Source organism: Prionailurus bengalensis, chromosome A2 (assembly GCF_016509475.1).
Source record: "Prionailurus bengalensis isolate Pbe53 chromosome A2, Fcat_Pben_1.1_paternal_pri, whole genome shotgun sequence".
Lineage (NCBI taxonomy): Eukaryota > Metazoa > Chordata > Mammalia > Carnivora > Felidae > Prionailurus > Prionailurus bengalensis.
In genome coordinates this window covers 15790597-15808745 of record NC_057348.1, presented here as the reverse complement: position 1 = coordinate 15808745, position 18149 = coordinate 15790597, and the positions used below count along the sequence as shown (strand labels likewise).

General features: G+C 50.2%; 1 protein-coding gene across 3 annotated transcripts; it reads left to right on the top strand.

The window, feature by feature from the left end:
* Window positions 1-2225: 2225 nt before the first annotated feature.
* On the top strand, window positions 2226-17517 carry LZTFL1 (leucine zipper transcription factor like 1). 3 transcript variants are annotated; one of them, XM_043587217.1, is made up of 11 exons: window positions 2236-2383; window positions 4774-4898; window positions 7170-7364; window positions 9216-9276; window positions 10601-10669; window positions 12059-12124; window positions 12211-12288; window positions 14778-14954; window positions 15958-16061; window positions 17087-17147; window positions 17247-17517. In XM_043587217.1, exons 1-10 carry the CDS (start codon window positions 2381-2383, stop codon window positions 17103-17105), a joined length of 897 nt encoding a protein of 298 aa, XP_043443152.1. In that variant the 5' UTR covers window positions 2236-2380; the 3' UTR covers window positions 17106-17147; window positions 17247-17517. The 3 variants fall into 3 exon arrangements, with proteins under 3 accessions (XP_043443151.1, XP_043443152.1, XP_043443153.1); XM_043587218.1 differs by having other exon boundaries at window positions 17227-17517; XM_043587216.1 differs by having other exon boundaries at window positions 2226-2383; window positions 17087-17517.
* Window positions 17518-18149: the final 632 nt, after the last annotated feature.

The window sequence follows — 18149 nt, the reverse complement described above, 5'->3', positions numbered from 1 at the left end:
TTCACACCTGCCCTCTGGTTTTTCTCCTGAAAACACATTTGTATTAGCTTTATCACAGACTCCCACTTCAGACGCCTCCACCTAGCCCTCTGAGGACTTGGACGCGTGGCCTTTGCTCTCCATCTCTGTATCCATCGATGAAGCAGATAGAAGCAGAAGTGTCAGATCCTTTCTGGACTCTCCTCTGTTTTAAGTCTCCCAGATTCTCAGGAAGGTCCCCACTCTCTTCTCCTTCTTCTTTGGGGTCTACCAGGCTAAGCTGGCTTTTAGCTTGTTCGTTCCCTCCTTAGTGTATCTGGGTCACGCTTCTGTCTTCTGAGCCTGCTGAAACGCCCACTCGGTGGCCTGTGCCCACTCAACTGCTTTCAGCCACCCAGCCCCGAGCGCCTGGTATCTGTAATAATCTGTTTCACCTTGCAGCTTTGCCTCTCCTAAGATTTCTTCCCTCCCTCCCTTCCCTTCCCTCCCTTCCCTTCCCTCCCTCTCCTTCTCTCTCTCTTTCCTTTCTTTCTCTTCCTTTCTCCCTTTCTTTCTCTTTCTTTCAGCTTTTCTAAGGTAAAAGTGACAAAGAAAATTCTAATACATTTAGTGTGCAACTTGATGATTTGTTGTACATACGCATTGAAAAGGATTCCCTTCTTTGAATTAACCAACAAGGCCACCCCCTCGTCACCTCACACATGTACTTTATTTTTCTTTCTTTTCTTCTTCTTCTTCCTCTTTCTCTTCTTCCCTTTCTTCTTGGTGAGAACACTGAAGCTCCACTCTAGCAAATTCCAATGATCCAATGCAGTGTTATCAACTATAGTCCCCATGTTAACGTGTTGTACATTAGATCCTCGGAACTTACTTGTTTTATAAATGAAAGTTTGTACCCTTTTGCCAGCATCTCCTTATTTCCCCCCACCTCCCAGCCCCTGCCAAGCACTTTTCTACTCTGTTTCTAGGGGTTTGACTTTTTCTCCCCAATTCTCCATGTAAGTAATACTACGCATTATGTCTTTCTCTCGTGGTTTATTTCACTTAGCATACCTAATACCCTGTCGGTCCATCCATGTTGTCCCAAATGGCAAAATCTTGTCATTTTTTACGGTTGTGTAATATTCCAGTGCGCATATGTATGTGTGTGCCGTATTATCTTTATCCATTCATCTGTTGGCGGACACTGGGTTGCTTCTATATCTTGGCTATCGTAAATAATGCTGCAATAAACACAGGAGTGCATGTATCTTTTGGAATTAATGTTTTGGCTTTCTCTGGGTAATACCCAACGGTGGAATCACTGGCTCATAGGATATTTGTCTTTAACTTTTGAGTAACCCCCATACTGTTTTTCACAGGGCACCGTGTACCAATTTACGCTCCCACCAACAGTGCACGAGGGTTTCTTTTTCTCCACATCCTGGCCAACGCTTGGGATTTGTCACCGGACTAGCCACTCGGACAGCTGTGAGGTGTTACCTCCTTGCGGTTTTGATTTGCATTTCCTTGATGATTTAGGACAGCGTTTCTTAAAGCGTGGTGCCCGACCACTCCTATGTGATACAAACTGCAGATTCCAAGCCCCCCAGGCTAGACTTCCTGACTCCCACTTTCTGGCGGTGAGACCCGGGAAGCATTTGTTCAGCAAGCTTCCCTGGTGATTCTAGGCACGACAGTTTGAAATTTGCTGCTCTGTCATCAATCTTTCTGCGCTTATCTGTTAACGATAAAGGTGCTATTAGTTTCACCAGGACTGGGGGGGGGGGGGGGGGGGGATGAGCGTGGCGGGGAGACGGCCGTTCAAAGCTCTATCCTGGCACCTGGCAGCGCTGGGGCTGCCGGCCTATCCCAGCCACGCAGGCTCCCCGGGAGAGACAAGAAGTCAGTCCTGGGCGCCCACGCCAGGCCCCCTGAGACCACTGAAAGGTGGGGAGGCAGACGTCCAAGCCACCGCCCTCGGCATCACCAAGCCCGGGAAGAGCGCGCCAGCCGTTCCCTGCAACCCGAGGCTCCGTGGCCGGGGGTCTGGGAGGACCGGAGGGGTGCGCGCCAGACCTTGGGGGTCCTGGCGACCTCTCCGCTCCCGTTACCATTGGCAACGGCACAGGCCGCCGGAGTCGGCGTGGCGCGAGGAGGCGGGACTTCCGGGCTCTGGAAGCCAATGCGCATGCGGCAGTCGGCGGGTCCCGCGGCACTTCCTGTCGCGTGATCTCGAGGACCAATAAAAGTGCATCACTTGGGGTCACGTGTCTCCGTTCCCATTAGCAACCGGAGGCTTCCAAACAAGCTGCCCGCCCTCCGCATCTTCTGCGGCCCAGCCACCCTCGGCGATCCCCGCGCTTGACGGGGCTCCGCCTGGCCTCTCCCGCCCCTCCGGGCTGCGACCCCCGCCGCCGCCATGGTGAGTAGCCGGCCGGGCGCCGCCGCCCCGCGCGGAGGAGACGCCGAGCCGGGGCCGAGGGAGGGCGTGGCTGCCGCCGGGCCCAGTCCGGCCCCTGGGCCTCCCGGCCGCCGAGGCTCCGTTAACCAAGGCCCAAGCCCCTTCGGCGTACTGGCCGCCTCTCTCCCCCGCGTCGGGTCGGGCCTCACCCCTACCTGGGCGGGCCCGGCCCAGTCACATCTCCAAGGTCGGGGGAGCTGCGGGGAACGGCTGCCAGCCCACGGCGCAGGGCGGGATTCTCGCTCCGGTCCTAAAAGTCCCAAGTTTTCACACGCACACCCCTTTGACGGCAGGAACAGTTGTGTACTTTAACGAGTTGAGGAGCGAGAGCGTGATGGAATCCAGCTTTCGGTTGCGAGAGCGACTTTAAGAGTCCGAGCCCTCCATTGTACAGCTGAAGGAACTGGGGTGGTGTAACTTCTTTTGTTTTGACTTGTTCCGAAGAGGCCAGGCCTGTATGCAGAAACAGATCCATTCCTCTTTCCAGCGGGTATGGCATGGCAGCCGTGCTTAGAACAATGCACAGTCCTAAAGTTAGGTTCGGAAGAAAGCATGATGCCAGAGTTGGGGGGCACCATTGCCATGGGCCACTGAAATACCTCGGCAGTGAAACGAGAGTAACATTGTGTGTCAGCTGTACTCAAATTAAAAAAAAAAAATTTTTTTTTAATGTTTTATTTATTTTTGAGAGACAGAGTCTCTCTTGGGGGAGGGGCAGGGAGGGAGGGAGACACAGAATCTGAAGGAGGCTCCAGGCCGCGAGCTGTCAGCACAGAGCCCACCGTGGGGCGATGTCGGATGCTTAACCGACTGAGCCACCTAGGCGCCCCAAATTTAAAAGGTTTTCTAAATAAATAAATAAAAGCCCCCGGTAATTCTAAAAAAAAAATAAATAAATAATAAGGTTTATATGTATAGTCTTCCCTGTAGTCTGAAGGGGGGAAGAAACCCATGGAATGTTGAGACGGGGGAATAATTGGTTAAATAAAGTCCTCCAGGAGTTTGAAAGAACCGATTAAGGCCCGATGAAGAAGTGACCTTCAAAAGGAGGAAAGCTCTTGGGGCGCCTGGGTGGCGCAGTCGGTTAAGCGTCCGACTTCAGCCAGGTCACGATCTCGCGGTCCGTGGGTTCGAGCCCCACGTCGGGCTCTGGGCTGATGGCTCGGAGCCTGGAGCCTGTTTCCGATGCTGTGTCTCCCTCGCTCTCTGCCCCTCCCCCGTTCATGCTCTGTCTCTCTCTGTCCCAAAAATAAATAAACGTTGAAAAAAAAATTAAAAAAAAAAAAAAAAAGGAGGAAAGCTCTTTAAGTTCATTTGTTGCCACTTGTCTGTTGCTTGTGAGGCCCTGTGCTTAGTACCGGGGATGGCGGTACCTTAGGGAACCAGGTGGGCAAGGTCCTGACCTTCAGAGACCCGTGTCCTAAGAAAGTTGAGACTGCAGAGGGGAGCCGTGTGGATGCAGAAAAGCCACCGTGAGGGACTGGGGGCTGAAGGAGATCATGCCCGATGGCCTTGGTGTTTGCTTCCGACACTGTGGAGAGGGTGACAAGTCTGAGACAGAGGCTCGTAGGTTAGACCTTAGTCTCCCACAGGAAGGCCATGGTAGATGATTGTTCTTAAAATAAAGATCGTTCCTGACTCATAGAGTCCCTACATTAGATTTTCAGTTGCGTAGTATCCTTTTCTTTTCAGCGTGGCTATAAACTGAAAAAAACAAAAACAAAAAACTTCACTAATTTCTAGCTCATAGTTGTCCAGCTCTCAGCTGGTTTAAAATAAAGACCACTTCATGACTCTTTCAAAAACCCAGTACATTTCTTAAAGCTGCATTAGCCAGGGTAAGGTTAAGTCGCTATCATATATATCAAAACAAACAAACAAACAAACAAACAAACAAAACAGTGGCTTCAAGAATACCTAAGTGTGTTTCTCACTTAGCAGCCGTTTCCCTGCTCATCTAGGTCTGTAGGTCAGTGCTGCTCCACAACATCGGGTCGGGATAAGGGTCCCTTTCATGGTGCTGTCTGCCCAACCCCCAGAGCAATGTCTGTGAGGTTCAGCTGAGCCACCCCCCCGCTCCAGGTCTCAGGGAAATAGGTGCGGCAAAGACCCGACCCTGTCGGAAGGCCCATGCTCTGGAGTAGGCTTCACCTCTTCCGCTCACATCCAGTACTGAGCAGCAATCGAGTGGCCGCAGGAAGGGCTGGGAAGCGTCCTCCCGTTGGGTAGCCGTTTCCCCGGGAGGAAGGGAAGAATGGAATTTGGTGGACATGTAGCGGTCCCTTCCGTATCTTCATCGTTGGTTCCTTCATCACACCTCCAAGAGTAACATCTGCTTTTCTCTTTTTTAGGCAGAGTTGGGCCTAAATGAACACCATCAAAACGAAGTTATTAACTACATGCGTTTTGCTCGTTCCAGAAGAGGCTTGAGACTCAAAACTGTCGATTCCTGCTTCCAAGACCTCAAGGAGAGCAGGTATCAGAGGACTCAAAGGGAACCCCAGGGGAAACCCGGATCCTCTCCGGTAGCCGGTGTGGGGATATGGCTGCGGAGGCCATACGAACCATTGCCGGGATTTTCGTGATCGGGTCCCCCCTGAGAGCGACTCCACCAAGCCCCGTGGATAGGTGAAATTCGGGAAAGCGGGTTGTGGTGGGAGCAATCTGTTACCAAACGTACACATAGGCTAATGACGAGATTGCAAAGTTTCGGAAGGGCCGTCAGGAAATGGCGAAGTGCTTGTAGGTTAATGGTTGCCTTGCTGTATTAAAGATCCCAGAACTTGGATTACCTGAGCTATTAAGGAAAGGATTCGAGCCCTAAGGCGTGGCAGTTAGCAAGAAGACACCTACGCCGTTGATACTGAAGACCTGGGAGGGGGGAAGACAGCAGGAAGCCACAGAAAGCTTGCGCTGGTACTGACACTGTTCGTGGCTATACGGCAAGAGATGATCATTAGTTTGGTTGAGCCTGTCGTGGGATGTAATTAAAGTCCGTGGAAAATTCATATTTGATGTGGAGAAACATAGGGAAACCAATGAAAGGAAAGGACTAAGTAGTAAAGAGACCCCAGATTACTCGGGGATCAGACTTTGGCACGGTTAAATGTCAGATGAGATGGAAATGAGAAAGGCCTCCGCGTGAGCCACACGTGTCGCAAAGCCACGATACGTGGGCCACGTATACGTGAGCCACACGTATCGCGGCACACGATAGGGGACGCCACCAGCTGTAGACCGTTACGTGTTCGACCCACCGATGTAACCTGGTCAGCTGGTCTCCTGACCCCCAGCAGATGAAAGCAACAATTGCACTGGCCCGGCTGTGATACTTCATCACTCACTTTATACAGCGAGTGCCTTAATTGCTGTTCATAACCATGAACTTGGGTTGCCAAAAAAAAAAAAAAAAAAAGTGGAAGCAGATTTGGTTTGTTCTACTAAAGAATAGAGGAAGATGGTTGATGTATTGAATAAGGGTGTTCCCCAAAAATAGTTGAAGTTGTGGTTTTTTTAGACTGGCTCATTCTGGCTAAATGAAACATTGAAGAATGGTAACAAATACTACTAACTTGAGTATAACTCTGGTCAAACTGGCGGGCTCCTTAATTCTGTCCTTTTGGAAGTGAGGAGTGATGGGGCCATCAATCCTGTCCCCTGAGCGGCTGAGGGTTGGGGCCAGGAGGGGAGAGACGGTCTTACTGTGAAACTATCCTTTAAATTAGGAGCTTTTTCGGGATCCGGCTGTTGGGCATGTTGCTGAGACTCCCGGAAATGATTGTGGGCTTGAGTCACCCCCACCGTGGGACCAGGGCCATGTCACCCCTGCCCTCTGAGCCTGCATCCCCCGCCCCCATCTGGAACGCCAGGGGGTTGAAGAAAATGTCTCTGAGGTCCCTCCCAACCTAAACCTTCCCCGTGGGAGAGTGGGTTTTAATGCTGATGATGACTTCCTTTTTAGGGAATGGTCAGTGCTCAGAGGAGCTGCACCTAAGATAAGTTAGTTGTTTTTTGTTGTTTTTTCATTTGGGCCTCAAGAATGCCAAGAGAAAGGGGCGCCTGGGTGGCTCAGTCAGTTAAGCGTCCAACTCTCGGCTTCGGCTCAGGTCATGATCTCGAGGTCTCGTGAGTTGAAGCCCCGTGTCGGAGGCTGTGCTGATAGTGCGGAGCCTGCTTGGGATTCTCTCTGCCTCTCTCTCTGCCCCTCCCCTGCTCGCACTGTCTCTGGCTCTCTCAAAATAAATAAATAAACTTTAAAAAAAAAGGAATGCCAAGAGAAGCAGCACATAATTATTTTCTTATAATCATTTGCTACCATTGGAGTAGTTCATACAATTATTGAAATGCTAGACAAAGGGAAAGGAAAGGAAAAACACTACCTTCTAGGGGACTCTTGAAACTGCTAAATGTGAGAAGACTGATTTTAGCGGAGATTAAAATAAAAAAATGTTTCAACCGAGAACGTAAAGAAAAAAGTAAACGTTTGGGGGAATGTTTCTGAGCACCTACTTTGTATTAGAGGGCACGTACACCCGCAATTGGGTCGTTCAGACGGACACCAAAAGTGAACTGAGCTTCAGGTACCTTCAGTACGGTTTATTCATAAAGAAGATCGTTCCCAAAGAGATTTTCCCAGTAACCCCGTCACCCCCTCCGTTGACCCGAACGTGGGTCTCTTAGCCTTGTTTTGTTTTGTAAACGGTTTGGGTCGTTCATCCGGAAGTCCGGGACTGTGGTTGTTCCGCAGGCTAGTGGAGGAGACCTTCACCGTGGACGAGGTGTCCGAGGTCCTGAGCGGGCTGCAGGCCGTGGTCTACAGCGAGGTGGAGTCTGAGCTCATCAACACGGCGCACACCAACGTGTTACTCCTGCGGCAGCTCTTCTCCCAAGCCGAGAAGTGGTACCTCAAACTGCAGACGGACATCTCGGAACTTGAAAACAGGTGACACGTCCGTCCCTGCGGCTAGGACGGTAGAGGCCCCGGCACGGTCTCAGAAGTTAGCGAATGTCTGCGCCGCTTCTGCTCTCAGGGCCGGGGCCTGAGGAAGCGTGGGGTGGACAGCAGGACGGCCTCTGGGTACCCACCGAGTGATCTCTTAGGTGCCGCTAGGTGTCCCCTCCAGGATTCTGTTTCTCCGAATCCCGGGTGTTCTAGAGGCGTTTGAGATGCATGGAATGGCTTTTCGGGCTGTTCCTGACGATCCCTGCCCATTTCTTTGTTGGTCGCATTGTATTATAATGAGTCTTTAGACATAATAGGTCGATGAGGGGATGAAGATTATGAAACAACTGAAAGATGCACTCGAACACCGTCAGTTCAGACCGGGAGGATTGCAGTGTTTTCTATAATTACGTTTCAAGTTATATACTTACTTTAAAATAGGACATGTAAACAAAAAACAAAACTGTTTTGTAATCTCGAAGGTATCAAAGAGCTCATTAATTCAAACAAGGTAAAATGAAGGGTGCCTGGGTGACTCAGTCGGTCAAGCATCCGACTCTTGTTTTCAGCTCAGTCATGATCTCACAATTCATGGGTTCGAGCCCCACATCAGGCCCTGCACTGACAAGAATCTGCTTGGGATTCTCTGTCTCTCTCTTTGTCTCTCTCTTTGTCTGTCTGTCTGTCTGTCTCTCTCTCTCTGTCGTGTGTCTCTCTCTCCTTCTCTGCCCCTACCCACCTCCCCACTCGCACATGCACACCCTCATTCTCTTTCTCTCTTAAAATGAATAAACATTAACAACAACAACAAATAAAGTAGGGGCACCTGGGTGGCTCAGTCGGTTAAGCATCCGACTTCTGCTCAGGTCATGATCTCATGGTCCGTGGGTTCAAGCCCTGCGTCGGGCTCTGTGCTGACAGCTCGGAGCCTGGAGCCTGCTTCGGATTCTGTGTCTCCCTCTCTTTCTGCCCCTTCCTCTCTTGCTCTGTCTCTGTCTCTCAAAAATGAATAAACGTGAAAAAAAATTCAAAACTAGAAAAAAAAAAAAAAGTAAAATGAAATTCAAACTTAGTCTAAGAGAAGCCGGGCCAGAAATGAGGAAAGACTGACCGCCCCCAGGCACGGCGGCAGAGATTGGTGAACCACCCTGGGATGGCCTTCCTGAACCGGGGAAGAAAACCGGTTCAGTCCACTGGCCGCCAGGGAGAGCTGCTGAGAAAACTTGGAGAAAGCGCCACAGTAAGCTTGGGAGAGTGGTTACCACGTCCCCTCCCGGGCGCCCGCGTGGGCCACCCCCGGGATCCAGACTGGGACCACACCCGGGCAGGGAAAGGGAGCAGTCAGGTGGTTGGTTCATTCCCGAACCAGCTTTCTCCCTCAGAGGTACAGCATATTCCTTCCCAGTAGGGGTGATACTCTCTTTTTCAGTAGGTATCACGGAACTAATCCCATGTCTCCGAGGCTACTTACTCTCTGAGAGCCAGTCTGCGTTTCTTGAACATTCACTAGCTAACCGCTCGATGTAAATCATGTCTGAGAGCAGTCTCCCTCTAACACCTCAGAAATACGGAATTGAGGGCAAGTTGTGCCAGATTTGAACTAACACTGTAGTTTCGTTCTGGCGATTAGAGCGTATGCTCAGTAGGCGCACGATCCTAGGTGCCGTGGAATATTCATATCCGGTCCCTGGGTTGGGCTCTGGGCCATTGGTAACTAGGAATCATTTTCGACAGGGTGCTCTGTTCTCTCCGGCGTGTTGTGGGAGATTGGTGCCAGTGACTTTATTCTTCTGTGTCTGGGATGCAGATCTATTTTAAATGGATTTTTTTTTTCACATTTGTATCTTCCAGAGAATTATTAGAACAAGTTGCAGAATTCGAAAAAGCAGAATTTGCGTCTTCGAATAAAAAGGTAATTTGGCGTCGTCCTAAGCCCACACGCTAGTGGCCGGCGTTTAGTATCCTCGAGGTGCTCAGAGCGGTTCAGAGGAGCAAGTGCAAACCCTCAAGGGAACGCGTTTAATTCAAGAGCAGAATTCAAACATTCCTGTTTTCAGGCCAAAGAAGGAGAGCTTTGGAAAAAGTAACTGTGCACACTTGCTTCTGCCTCCCCCCCCCCCCCACACTCACACACACACATTCGCACACTCACACGTGGAATCCCTGCCGTCCACCCCGCTCCCTGCCATATAAGCTCTTCGCCCAGATGGTGCAGAGCACGGGCATTCGTCCCGGCTCTGGCTCTCTCGCCGAGTGACCTTGAGCGGGTTGCCTGAGGCAGCCGGGCCCTGCTGTGCTCCTCGGCCCGGTGGAGACGACCCTCGTAGTGACCAGTCACCTACTTCTGTTTTCCCTCATTCTCGGTATTTGCAACGAGCCCTTAACCAGCCGCGCCCCGAACGCTCCGTGGCGCCCGATAGAAGGGTACCGCCGAGCTGAATCCACGGACATACGCCATACGCTTCCTTACGAAACGATTTGCCACCTGTTCCTCCCGAGCGCGTTTCCGGGTCAGAGGGCGTGGATTCACTTGCTAATGCGCATCGCCAAACTGCCAGGGAACTTGGGCCAAGTTCTCCTTCGCCCGTGGGGCAGCTGCGCTCGTGCACTTTTCCCAGACCCGGGCTCCTGCGCACATCTGTTTCAACTCCCTGAAACAGGTGAAAATTCCTGTCCGCAGAGGCTGGGACCTCTATCCGCTCTGGCTTCGAGCACCTTCCCTTCTTCCTTTCTTCCCGCCTTTCCCTTCCGTCTGTAGCTCTTTAAAGGATCTGGGGAGGGTGGGTTTCATGTGCATTTCTGATGTTTGGGCGCTGTGGGCCAGGCACTGTCGTAGTCTCGGGATGTAGCAGAGAACCAAACCAACAAAAACCCCTACCCACCCTGTGGAGCCGACATCCAGTGGATACGTTTACACGGTGTTTTCCACTTAGTGCAAATGTCGAGGGGCGCCTGGGTGGCTCAGTCAGTTGAGCGTCCGACTTTGGCTCAGGTCATGGTCTCGTGGTTCATGAGTTTGAGCCCCACCTCAGGCTCGGTGTTGATGCTGTGGAGCCTGCTTGGGATCCTCTCCCTCTCTCTCTCTCTCTCTCTCTCTCTCTCTGCCCCTCCCACTCTCTCAAAAATAAATAAATAAACTTAAAATTTTTTTAAAAGGAAAGAAAGTGCAAATGTTGAGTGATTACATGTGATTTCTTCTGTGGTGATTTTGGTTTGGTTTCTTTCTTTTGTGTCAGCCCGTCCTAGATACCCTGAAGCCAAAGCTTGCTCCACTAAATGAGGGCGGAACAGAACTCCTGAACAAGGTAACGCTGCCCTCGCTTGGAGAAAGGCAAACCCTCTCGTTCGGTGCCTGCACAACTGTAGGGGGGAGACCCTGAGGGAGGGGGGTTTGACTGGGGCTCGGGTCCATGGAAGATAATCAGTCCACCGTAGTCACTTTATTTCGTGGTTCCAGTGGGCCGGGAGAGGGCACTCACCTTCCAGAAAGTCTGAAGCAGCTCTTAATTGTGTCTTGATGGCGAAGCGAAGGGCATGGCGTTTTGGACAGTGTTTATTGACGGACATTTGAAGTTTACAGTCTGCAATAACAACGATGGGATTTTTTTATTAGGAAGGTTAATAAAAATTAATTACTAATCTACGAACAATTTTCATGGCTCCTATGTTCCCAACATTATGCTGGATGCTGTTAGATAAAAAGCAGTGTAGTCCCTAGTCTCCCTCTAAAACCTTGTGGTCTCATTGAGAAGGGAGAATTAACAGTCTAGAAACAGGAGAATGCTAACGTCTGTGCCTCAGGGTGGCAGAGAAGGCAGTTCCGGAGCCAAGTGGTTGAGGACAGATTTGGGGGAAGGTGGTTCCTGAGCTGGGCTGAAGGCTAAAGGCAGATTAAATTGTCTGTGGGAAGAAAAGGGGGCGTGGGCAGCAGTGGGGGCCGGAAGGGGAGCCGGCGTGATTAGGCACAGAGTGCGGTGCTCTCGGGCCCGATGCGTGTGTTGAGTGTAGGGACTGGCCTCCCTGCCGACCCTCGGATGGAGCTGCTTGGAGCCAAGGCCTCTGGCCAAGTTCAGTCAGAAGCGCCTAGCGGCTTGGGTGTAGAGCGTTGTACTGATAAAGACTGTGTTTTTAGGGGGTGTCTGGGGGGGGGGCTCAGTCGGTTAAGCGTCCGACTCTTAATTTTGGCTCAGGTCATGATCTTACCGTTTGTGAGATTGACCCCGCATCAGGCTCTCTGCTGACAGCGTGGAGCCTGCTTGGGATTCTCTCTCCCTCTCTCTCTGCCCCTCCCCTCCCTCTGTCTCTCAAAATAAATAAAATTTTAAAACTTTAAAAGAAAAAATAAAAGGCTGTGTTTCTAGGATAAGTGCAGGTGTTGGCCGTGAAAAGCCCCAAGAGTTGCAGGATCAGCTAGGTGAGAGGTGGCAGGAGAGGGAGACTTTGGAAGAAGGCTGACAACGGAGGCCTGAAGGGAGCCTGAGAGACTGTGAAAGAGGCTTAGAGACCGCCAGTGACACACAGCTGTGGAGGCCAATGGGCTGGTTGGGACTGGATGTCACCAGGAACCAGGGCACGCAGATGTTTGAGCTGACAAATACTTAAATTTAGTTTTGAAATTGAACTTTGAAGCGAAACAACTTCAAGTATTGAAAAGACCGTAGCTAAAATAATAAACCTTGAATTTACTCACAAAGGAAATTGAACGACTTCAAGAAGAGAATGAGAAATTGAAGTCGAGGCTGAAGACCATTGAAATACAGGTAACCGAGAAATACTTCACCAAAATTCTTGAAAGAGCTGCTTACAGAGTAAATACTGAGGGTGTTTTGTTTAAATCTGATTACAGGCAACACAGGCATTAGATGAGAAGTCAAAACTGGAAAGAGCACTGCAGGACTTACAGCTTGACCAAGGAAATCAAAAGGTGAAAGACGTTTGAAACGCAGTCGATGACACTGTAATGATCTTGTGACAGTTGGTAACCACGCTTTTCACGAGGATCACTTTGAGCGGTACAGAAATCTCGGATCAATACGATGTCTGCCTGAGGCTGATAGGATATTACACGTCAGTTACCCTTCCATTTTTTTTTTTTCAACGTTTATTTATTTTGGGGACAGAGAGAGACAGAGCATGAACGGGGGAGGGGCAGAGAGAGAGAGGGAGACACAGAATCGGAAACAGGCTCCAGGCTCCGAGCCCTCGGCCCAGAGCCCGACGCGGGGCTCGAACCCACGGACCGCGAGATCGTGACCTGGCTGAAGTCGGACGCTTAACCGACTGTGCCACCCAGGCGCCCCGTACCCTTCCATTTTTTGAAGAGGCGGAATAAGTTTAGCTATCTTTGTCGTGGTTTTCTAGTAGAATAAATAGACTAAAAGTACAACCTTAACGCGAAGCCTTAGTTACTGTTCGTTCTGCCCCTCCTCTGCCACTCCCTGAGAGGGATGCCACCACGGTCCTGCAGGGGGACATCCCTGTCCAGGGAAGGCCGGGAGAGGGCCGAAGGGACAGGCCCGCCGCTCACCCGCCTCACGGTCCCCAGAGTCCGCCAGCATACAAGATATTCTCAAGTTTTTTTTGTTTTTTTTTTTTTTTTAGCTCTTCTCCCTTTTACCTTGACCTTCCAACTACAATGGGGGGAAAGGAAATGACGAAAGGAGGGGTTTTTAGTTCATTGGATTGGTATTTGGCGTTATTATATAGAACTTCTGATTAAGTCGGCCTTTGGCGAGTGTGACAGAATAGGGTGAATTTACTCGGTCTGCGTCTTCAAAGCCACCTCCGTCTGGTGGCACTCGTGTAACGCACCCAAATCCGGTGGTGGCTCTCCAGGCCCGTCCGAGGGGCGTGACCGAGGATGGCTCTGCCCGCGGGAGGTTCTCGCGTGCACAGGTGGCCTTGCCGTGGACGCTAGACGCTGCCACAGACTTCCGGTCAGCGGGGCCGCTGGAGGGAGTTTTCAGCGTAGCCCCGGCTTTTCTAGTGGTTGTACCGTCATTGCTGATGTCCGCCAAACAGTCCCCGACTTGCTTCATTGCACTATGCACCCCGGTGCCCGTCACTCGGCTTCCCGGTCCCCTGGGGTTGGCCAGGCTGCCTTCCCGCTTCCTCCCCGTCGCCCCTCCCTTCACGTTTCTTTGAGGCAAGTCTCAGCCATGACGTCATTTCATCTGGAGACGTCTTTAAAAGAGGATAATTCTGGGGCACCTGGGTGGCAGTCGGTTAAGCGTCCGATTTCGGCTCAGGTCATGATCTCATGATTCATGAGTTCGAGCCCCTGGTGGGGCTGTGTGCTGACAGCTCGGAGCCTGGAGCCTGCTTCGGATTCTGTGTCTCTGCCCCTCCCCGCCCCTCGTGCTCTGTCTCTCTCAAAAATAAACACTTACAAAATGATAAAAAAATAATAAGTAAAAATAAAATAGGATAATTCTTAGATGGCTACAAAAATAACAAAGGAGAGATCTATGATTTTCAATCCTGTATCAAGGACTGTAGATTTAGAAAACAGAGCTAAACACTCCAGAGCAGCTTCATAATTTCTCAAAACAATTGCAGACATTTTTGGATGAAGAATTTCTCTTAAAACTACTTTTAAGATCTGGGCAAAAGAAAATATGTGCACGCTTTCACTAGCTGTGCAGAAATAAAACCTTCGTAAGGACCAGACTTCAAACGTGAGTGAGGAGTTTGTCGTTGGTAGTTCTGTTCCGTCTTCGTATTTAGCAATTATCGACCATTTTCCTGGCCTAGTAATACAGCTTTTTCCATCATAAGTTTATCCAGTCAAAAACAAGATCCAGCTGCTTTTTGTTGTGCCGACAGGGTGTGCAAACATGCATATTGCTTTAAAAAACAAAAACTTAAGATCTTCTAAATTTAGCAAACCATATAACCAGTAAGCATTAATTAGGCTCTCATGATATTTTAAAGTAAATAATGACTAAGACCTACGTCTATTAAATTTTTGATGTAAAGTTTTTGTATTAAGTTGATTATTTTACCATCTGTGTTACTCAACATTTCTTCAGGATGTTTTCTAAGTTGACTTTTCAAAACGGAAACCCGTCCGCCCTCCCTACCCCGGGGCGCACACAACCTTGTCAGATTTGAGATCTCACCTCTCTCCTGTCCCTCTGTGGAGTTCCAGCAACGCATACATGACAATTCGCAGATTTGGAGATCAGCGGCCACTGAGCGTCTGCCGTGTGCAGGACAGCGTACTCTAGGGCCGAGGGTGACTGGGCGCGCCGGCGACCCTCAGGGATCTGGAGCTTACCCAGGCCGGCCGGGGAGGCCGACGTGCATGCCCAAAACATTTGCTCTCATGTCACGAGGTTGAATGACTGTCGTAGAACAGTTGCCGGTTCGGATGTCAACATGAAATTATGTCAGTGCATGTGTTTTCCGTAGGATTTTATAAAGGCCCAAGACTTGAACGACCTGGAAAACACAGTTGCTGCTTTAAAGAGTGAGTTTCAGAAGACACTTAACGACAAGACAGAAAACCAGAAGTCCCTGGAGGAGAATCTCGCAACAGCCAAGCACGACCTACTCAGGGTCCAGGAGCAGCTGAGCATGGCTGAAAAGGTCAGACTTGTCCGCGTGTGTCTGCCCAAGTGGGGAGGAGGGGGAGCTGAGGGAGATGCGGGAGGACAGCTGCGGATTTACCTTGTTTTTTTTCTCAAGGTGTCAGCCAGTGCGGGTTAGAGATCAATCATTTCTGGGCATTGAGAGAGTCTTCTGTCTTTGGCACTAAACTATCTGTGGAAATAAAAAAATCTCCACTCCTTCCTCTGGTTTGGTAAAATACTCCTGCACGGACGGCTTACGTGTGCTGCCCTGTGCCCTGCGATGCCCATCCCCGCGTTGCCTGGCAAAGGGATAGGTGACTTCTCTTTAAAGGATTCTATGCCTCGGGGCACCTGGGGGCTCAGTTGGTGAAGCGTCCGACTCTCGGATTCGGCTCAGGTCACGATCTCACGGTTTGTGAGTTCGAGCCCCGCATCAGGCTCCGTGCTGACAGTGCAGAGCCTGCTTGGGATTCTCTCTCTCCTCTCTGCCCCTCCCTTGCTCGCTCTGTCTCTCTCTCTCTCTAAAAGCAAACAAACAAACTTTAAAGGATACTATGCCTTGCTCTTAACTTATATGAAATGCATAGAAAACTGTTCTTCAGTTTAAGGATGAGACTCTTAAGCATACAGGGGCTAAAATGTAACTGAATGAAAAATCCTCCTCCCAGAATACTGACACTACTTGGGGATTTGGGGAAAAGCTCATGTTTATTTCACCTGAGAATGAGTTTACTGTCTCAAACAGACGTCGCACGTCTAGGGCACAGTATGCTTCAGTCCTGTGCTAACATTGTACACGGTTATGGGTTGACAGTGTGGCTCTTTGACTTCTCATTTGAAGGAATGTATTTTTAAGTTCGAACAATCTTAATGGTACGTAAGGAAATTTTAAAAAGAAATTAGAAAATAACATAAGCAGAATATTAGTAAAAATAAAGCCAAAATATACGTTTTTATCAGGTGGTTCTTTCTCTCCATCGCCGTTTCTCAGTAACGGGCTGACCTTTTTCACCGCGCAGGAATTAGACAAGAAATTCCAACAGACAGCAGCTTATCGAAACATGAAAGAGATTCTCACCAGGAAGAATGACCAAATCAAAGACCTGAGGAGAAGACTGGCCAAGTAAGCCTTGCTGATCCCGCGCGGCTCTCGGGTTTGCATCACTGCCGGGTTGATGTTTGTTCTTCGTGAAATCTCAGCCTGTGTCCGGAGAGGTCGGGCCAGTGGGTAGTTAGCTGCTCTGTCATTTAGTCCAGAAGCCTGCGTCTGAGGAAAGCGTTGTCCGTACTGCCCGCCAGGGCTGGAACTTCAGACACACGGCTACGATAGGCCGCTCTTGGCAACGGTCATTTAAGCAGGATATCAGAAAGGAAACCCAGCCAGCTTACGGGCGGCCTTGGCGTTTCTCCTCAGGAGTGTTCTCACAGGAGCCTAAGACCCGGCCACACTGTGCCCTCCGTGACAGTTGAGGTGCCAGAGAATGCGGTCCCTGCAGATGGGCGCCGTAGCCGGCGTGGCCTAGGAGTTCATGTTCCGCGCGATACCCAGCGAGGGCCGTGTCCGGTTCCGGGAGCTCACCACGTGGGGGGACGCCCGCAGCCGTGGCCCCCGCCACGCGGTCACGGTGCCCCCACAGCCGTCCCGGTCCGGACGTGGTCTGCTCTTCAGGCTCATTTCTGTCCTCGGCGGGTTCACCTGGAAACTCAGCTGACATGTTACCTGGATTCCAGGGGGACAGAGCTGGGAAGTAAATCCAAGATCTAGTTCTTTAGAGAAGGGGGTTGGTTAACCTTCTCGCGTGGTCGTATCAGCACCCTGCGTCCATCTGACAGTTCGGGTGGTTACTGAGTTTCTGCTGTGCTAAGCTGCCGTGGGTCTAAGCGCCAGCTGTAGAGACTTAGAGTCCAGAAGCGGCTTCACGCTCGGTTGCCCCTTTCTCCCACCTGCTGCCAGAGCCGCCTCCGCGTCACCGTCACGCTGCCTTGACCGGGCCCGGCTCCCACCGGAGCAGTGACTTCGAGCGAAAAACGCCACGTTGCTGGTTTGGTCACCAGAGATGTTTCGCGTAAACTCATTTGGTGACGACGACAACGACAAAAAGTATCATGACGTTATGGTCTTCCCTGAATTTTCTTATCTCTTTCCAGATACGAACCCGAAGATTAAAACCCAAAGAAGATTTCTTCTGGAAGCTGCCACAGCATAAAAGTACAAGCTGTTTCTCACCTCAGACACGTATTTTGAAGCAGTTTGTTATATTCCCTCTCTTTATTTTTCTAATATATAGACTTTGCTTCTACTATTTAGAACTAGACTCCCTATTGCAGCTACCTGATTGAGCAGAGGGGAGCCTGCTGCCCGATCCCAGCCGGCCGGCCCAGGCCCCTCTGCGAGCATTCCAGGGCCTCCGTTCCGACGCGGTGAGAATTCTTTGTGGTAAAGAAGAGATTTTAGAGCGGGAAGAAGAGCCTTCTCCTTCCGCATTAGCACAGAGCATATACCATTTCAGTAAATGTTAAAAATAAAAACAGTTATTAAAGATAGTTACTACAAATAAACCTTGTTTTTCAAAATCTAATTCATTTTCTCTGTTTCATCGTAAAAAAAAAAGATACAAATGCCCTGAAAATGTGACAATCAACTTTTATAGGCAGTATTTTTACCAGTTAAAAGGAAAATGAACAGCAAACATGAGGATTCGATTAACATCCGTCTCTCTAGCTGAACGCTGTGTTTATCAGAGGAGGGCAGACATTTTTTGCAACCCAATCTACCATTGGATTACTGGGTTACTGATGGAGCAGTCAGATCCATCCCGTGCCGCCCAGTTAAAGTCTCTGGGCTCACTGGGGCGCCTGGGGGGCTCAGTCAGTTGAGCATCCAGCATCAGCTCAGGTCATGATCTCATAGTTCGTGAGTTCGAGCCCCACATCGGGCTCTGTGCTGACAGCTCGGAGCCTGGAGCCTGCTTCGGATTCTGTGTCTTCCTCTCTCTCTCTGCCCCTCCGCTGCTCATGCTCTGTCTCTCTGTCTCTCAAAAATAAGTAAATGTAAAAAAAAAAAACAAAAAAAACCAAAAACAAAAACGAGTGAGAGAAGGGAGGGACAAATCCGACAGGCCAGCCTCCATAGTGCATTCCTTCCGCACCTACCTCTCACCATGGATGTCACTCAATCTCTGTTCCTTCTAGAGCTTTCCGTGAGGATTCC

Excerpts from the sequence above, each read along its gene's own strand:
- LZTFL1 (XM_043587216.1), top strand. Across the intron at positions 12,125-12,210 it reads TGAAGACCATTGAAATACAG|GCAACACAGGCATTAGATGA; the intron begins GTAACCGAGAAA and ends ATCTGATTACAG. Across the intron at positions 14,955-15,957 it reads AGCTGAGCATGGCTGAAAAG|GAATTAGACAAGAAATTCCA; the intron begins GTCAGACTTGTC and ends TTCACCGCGCAG.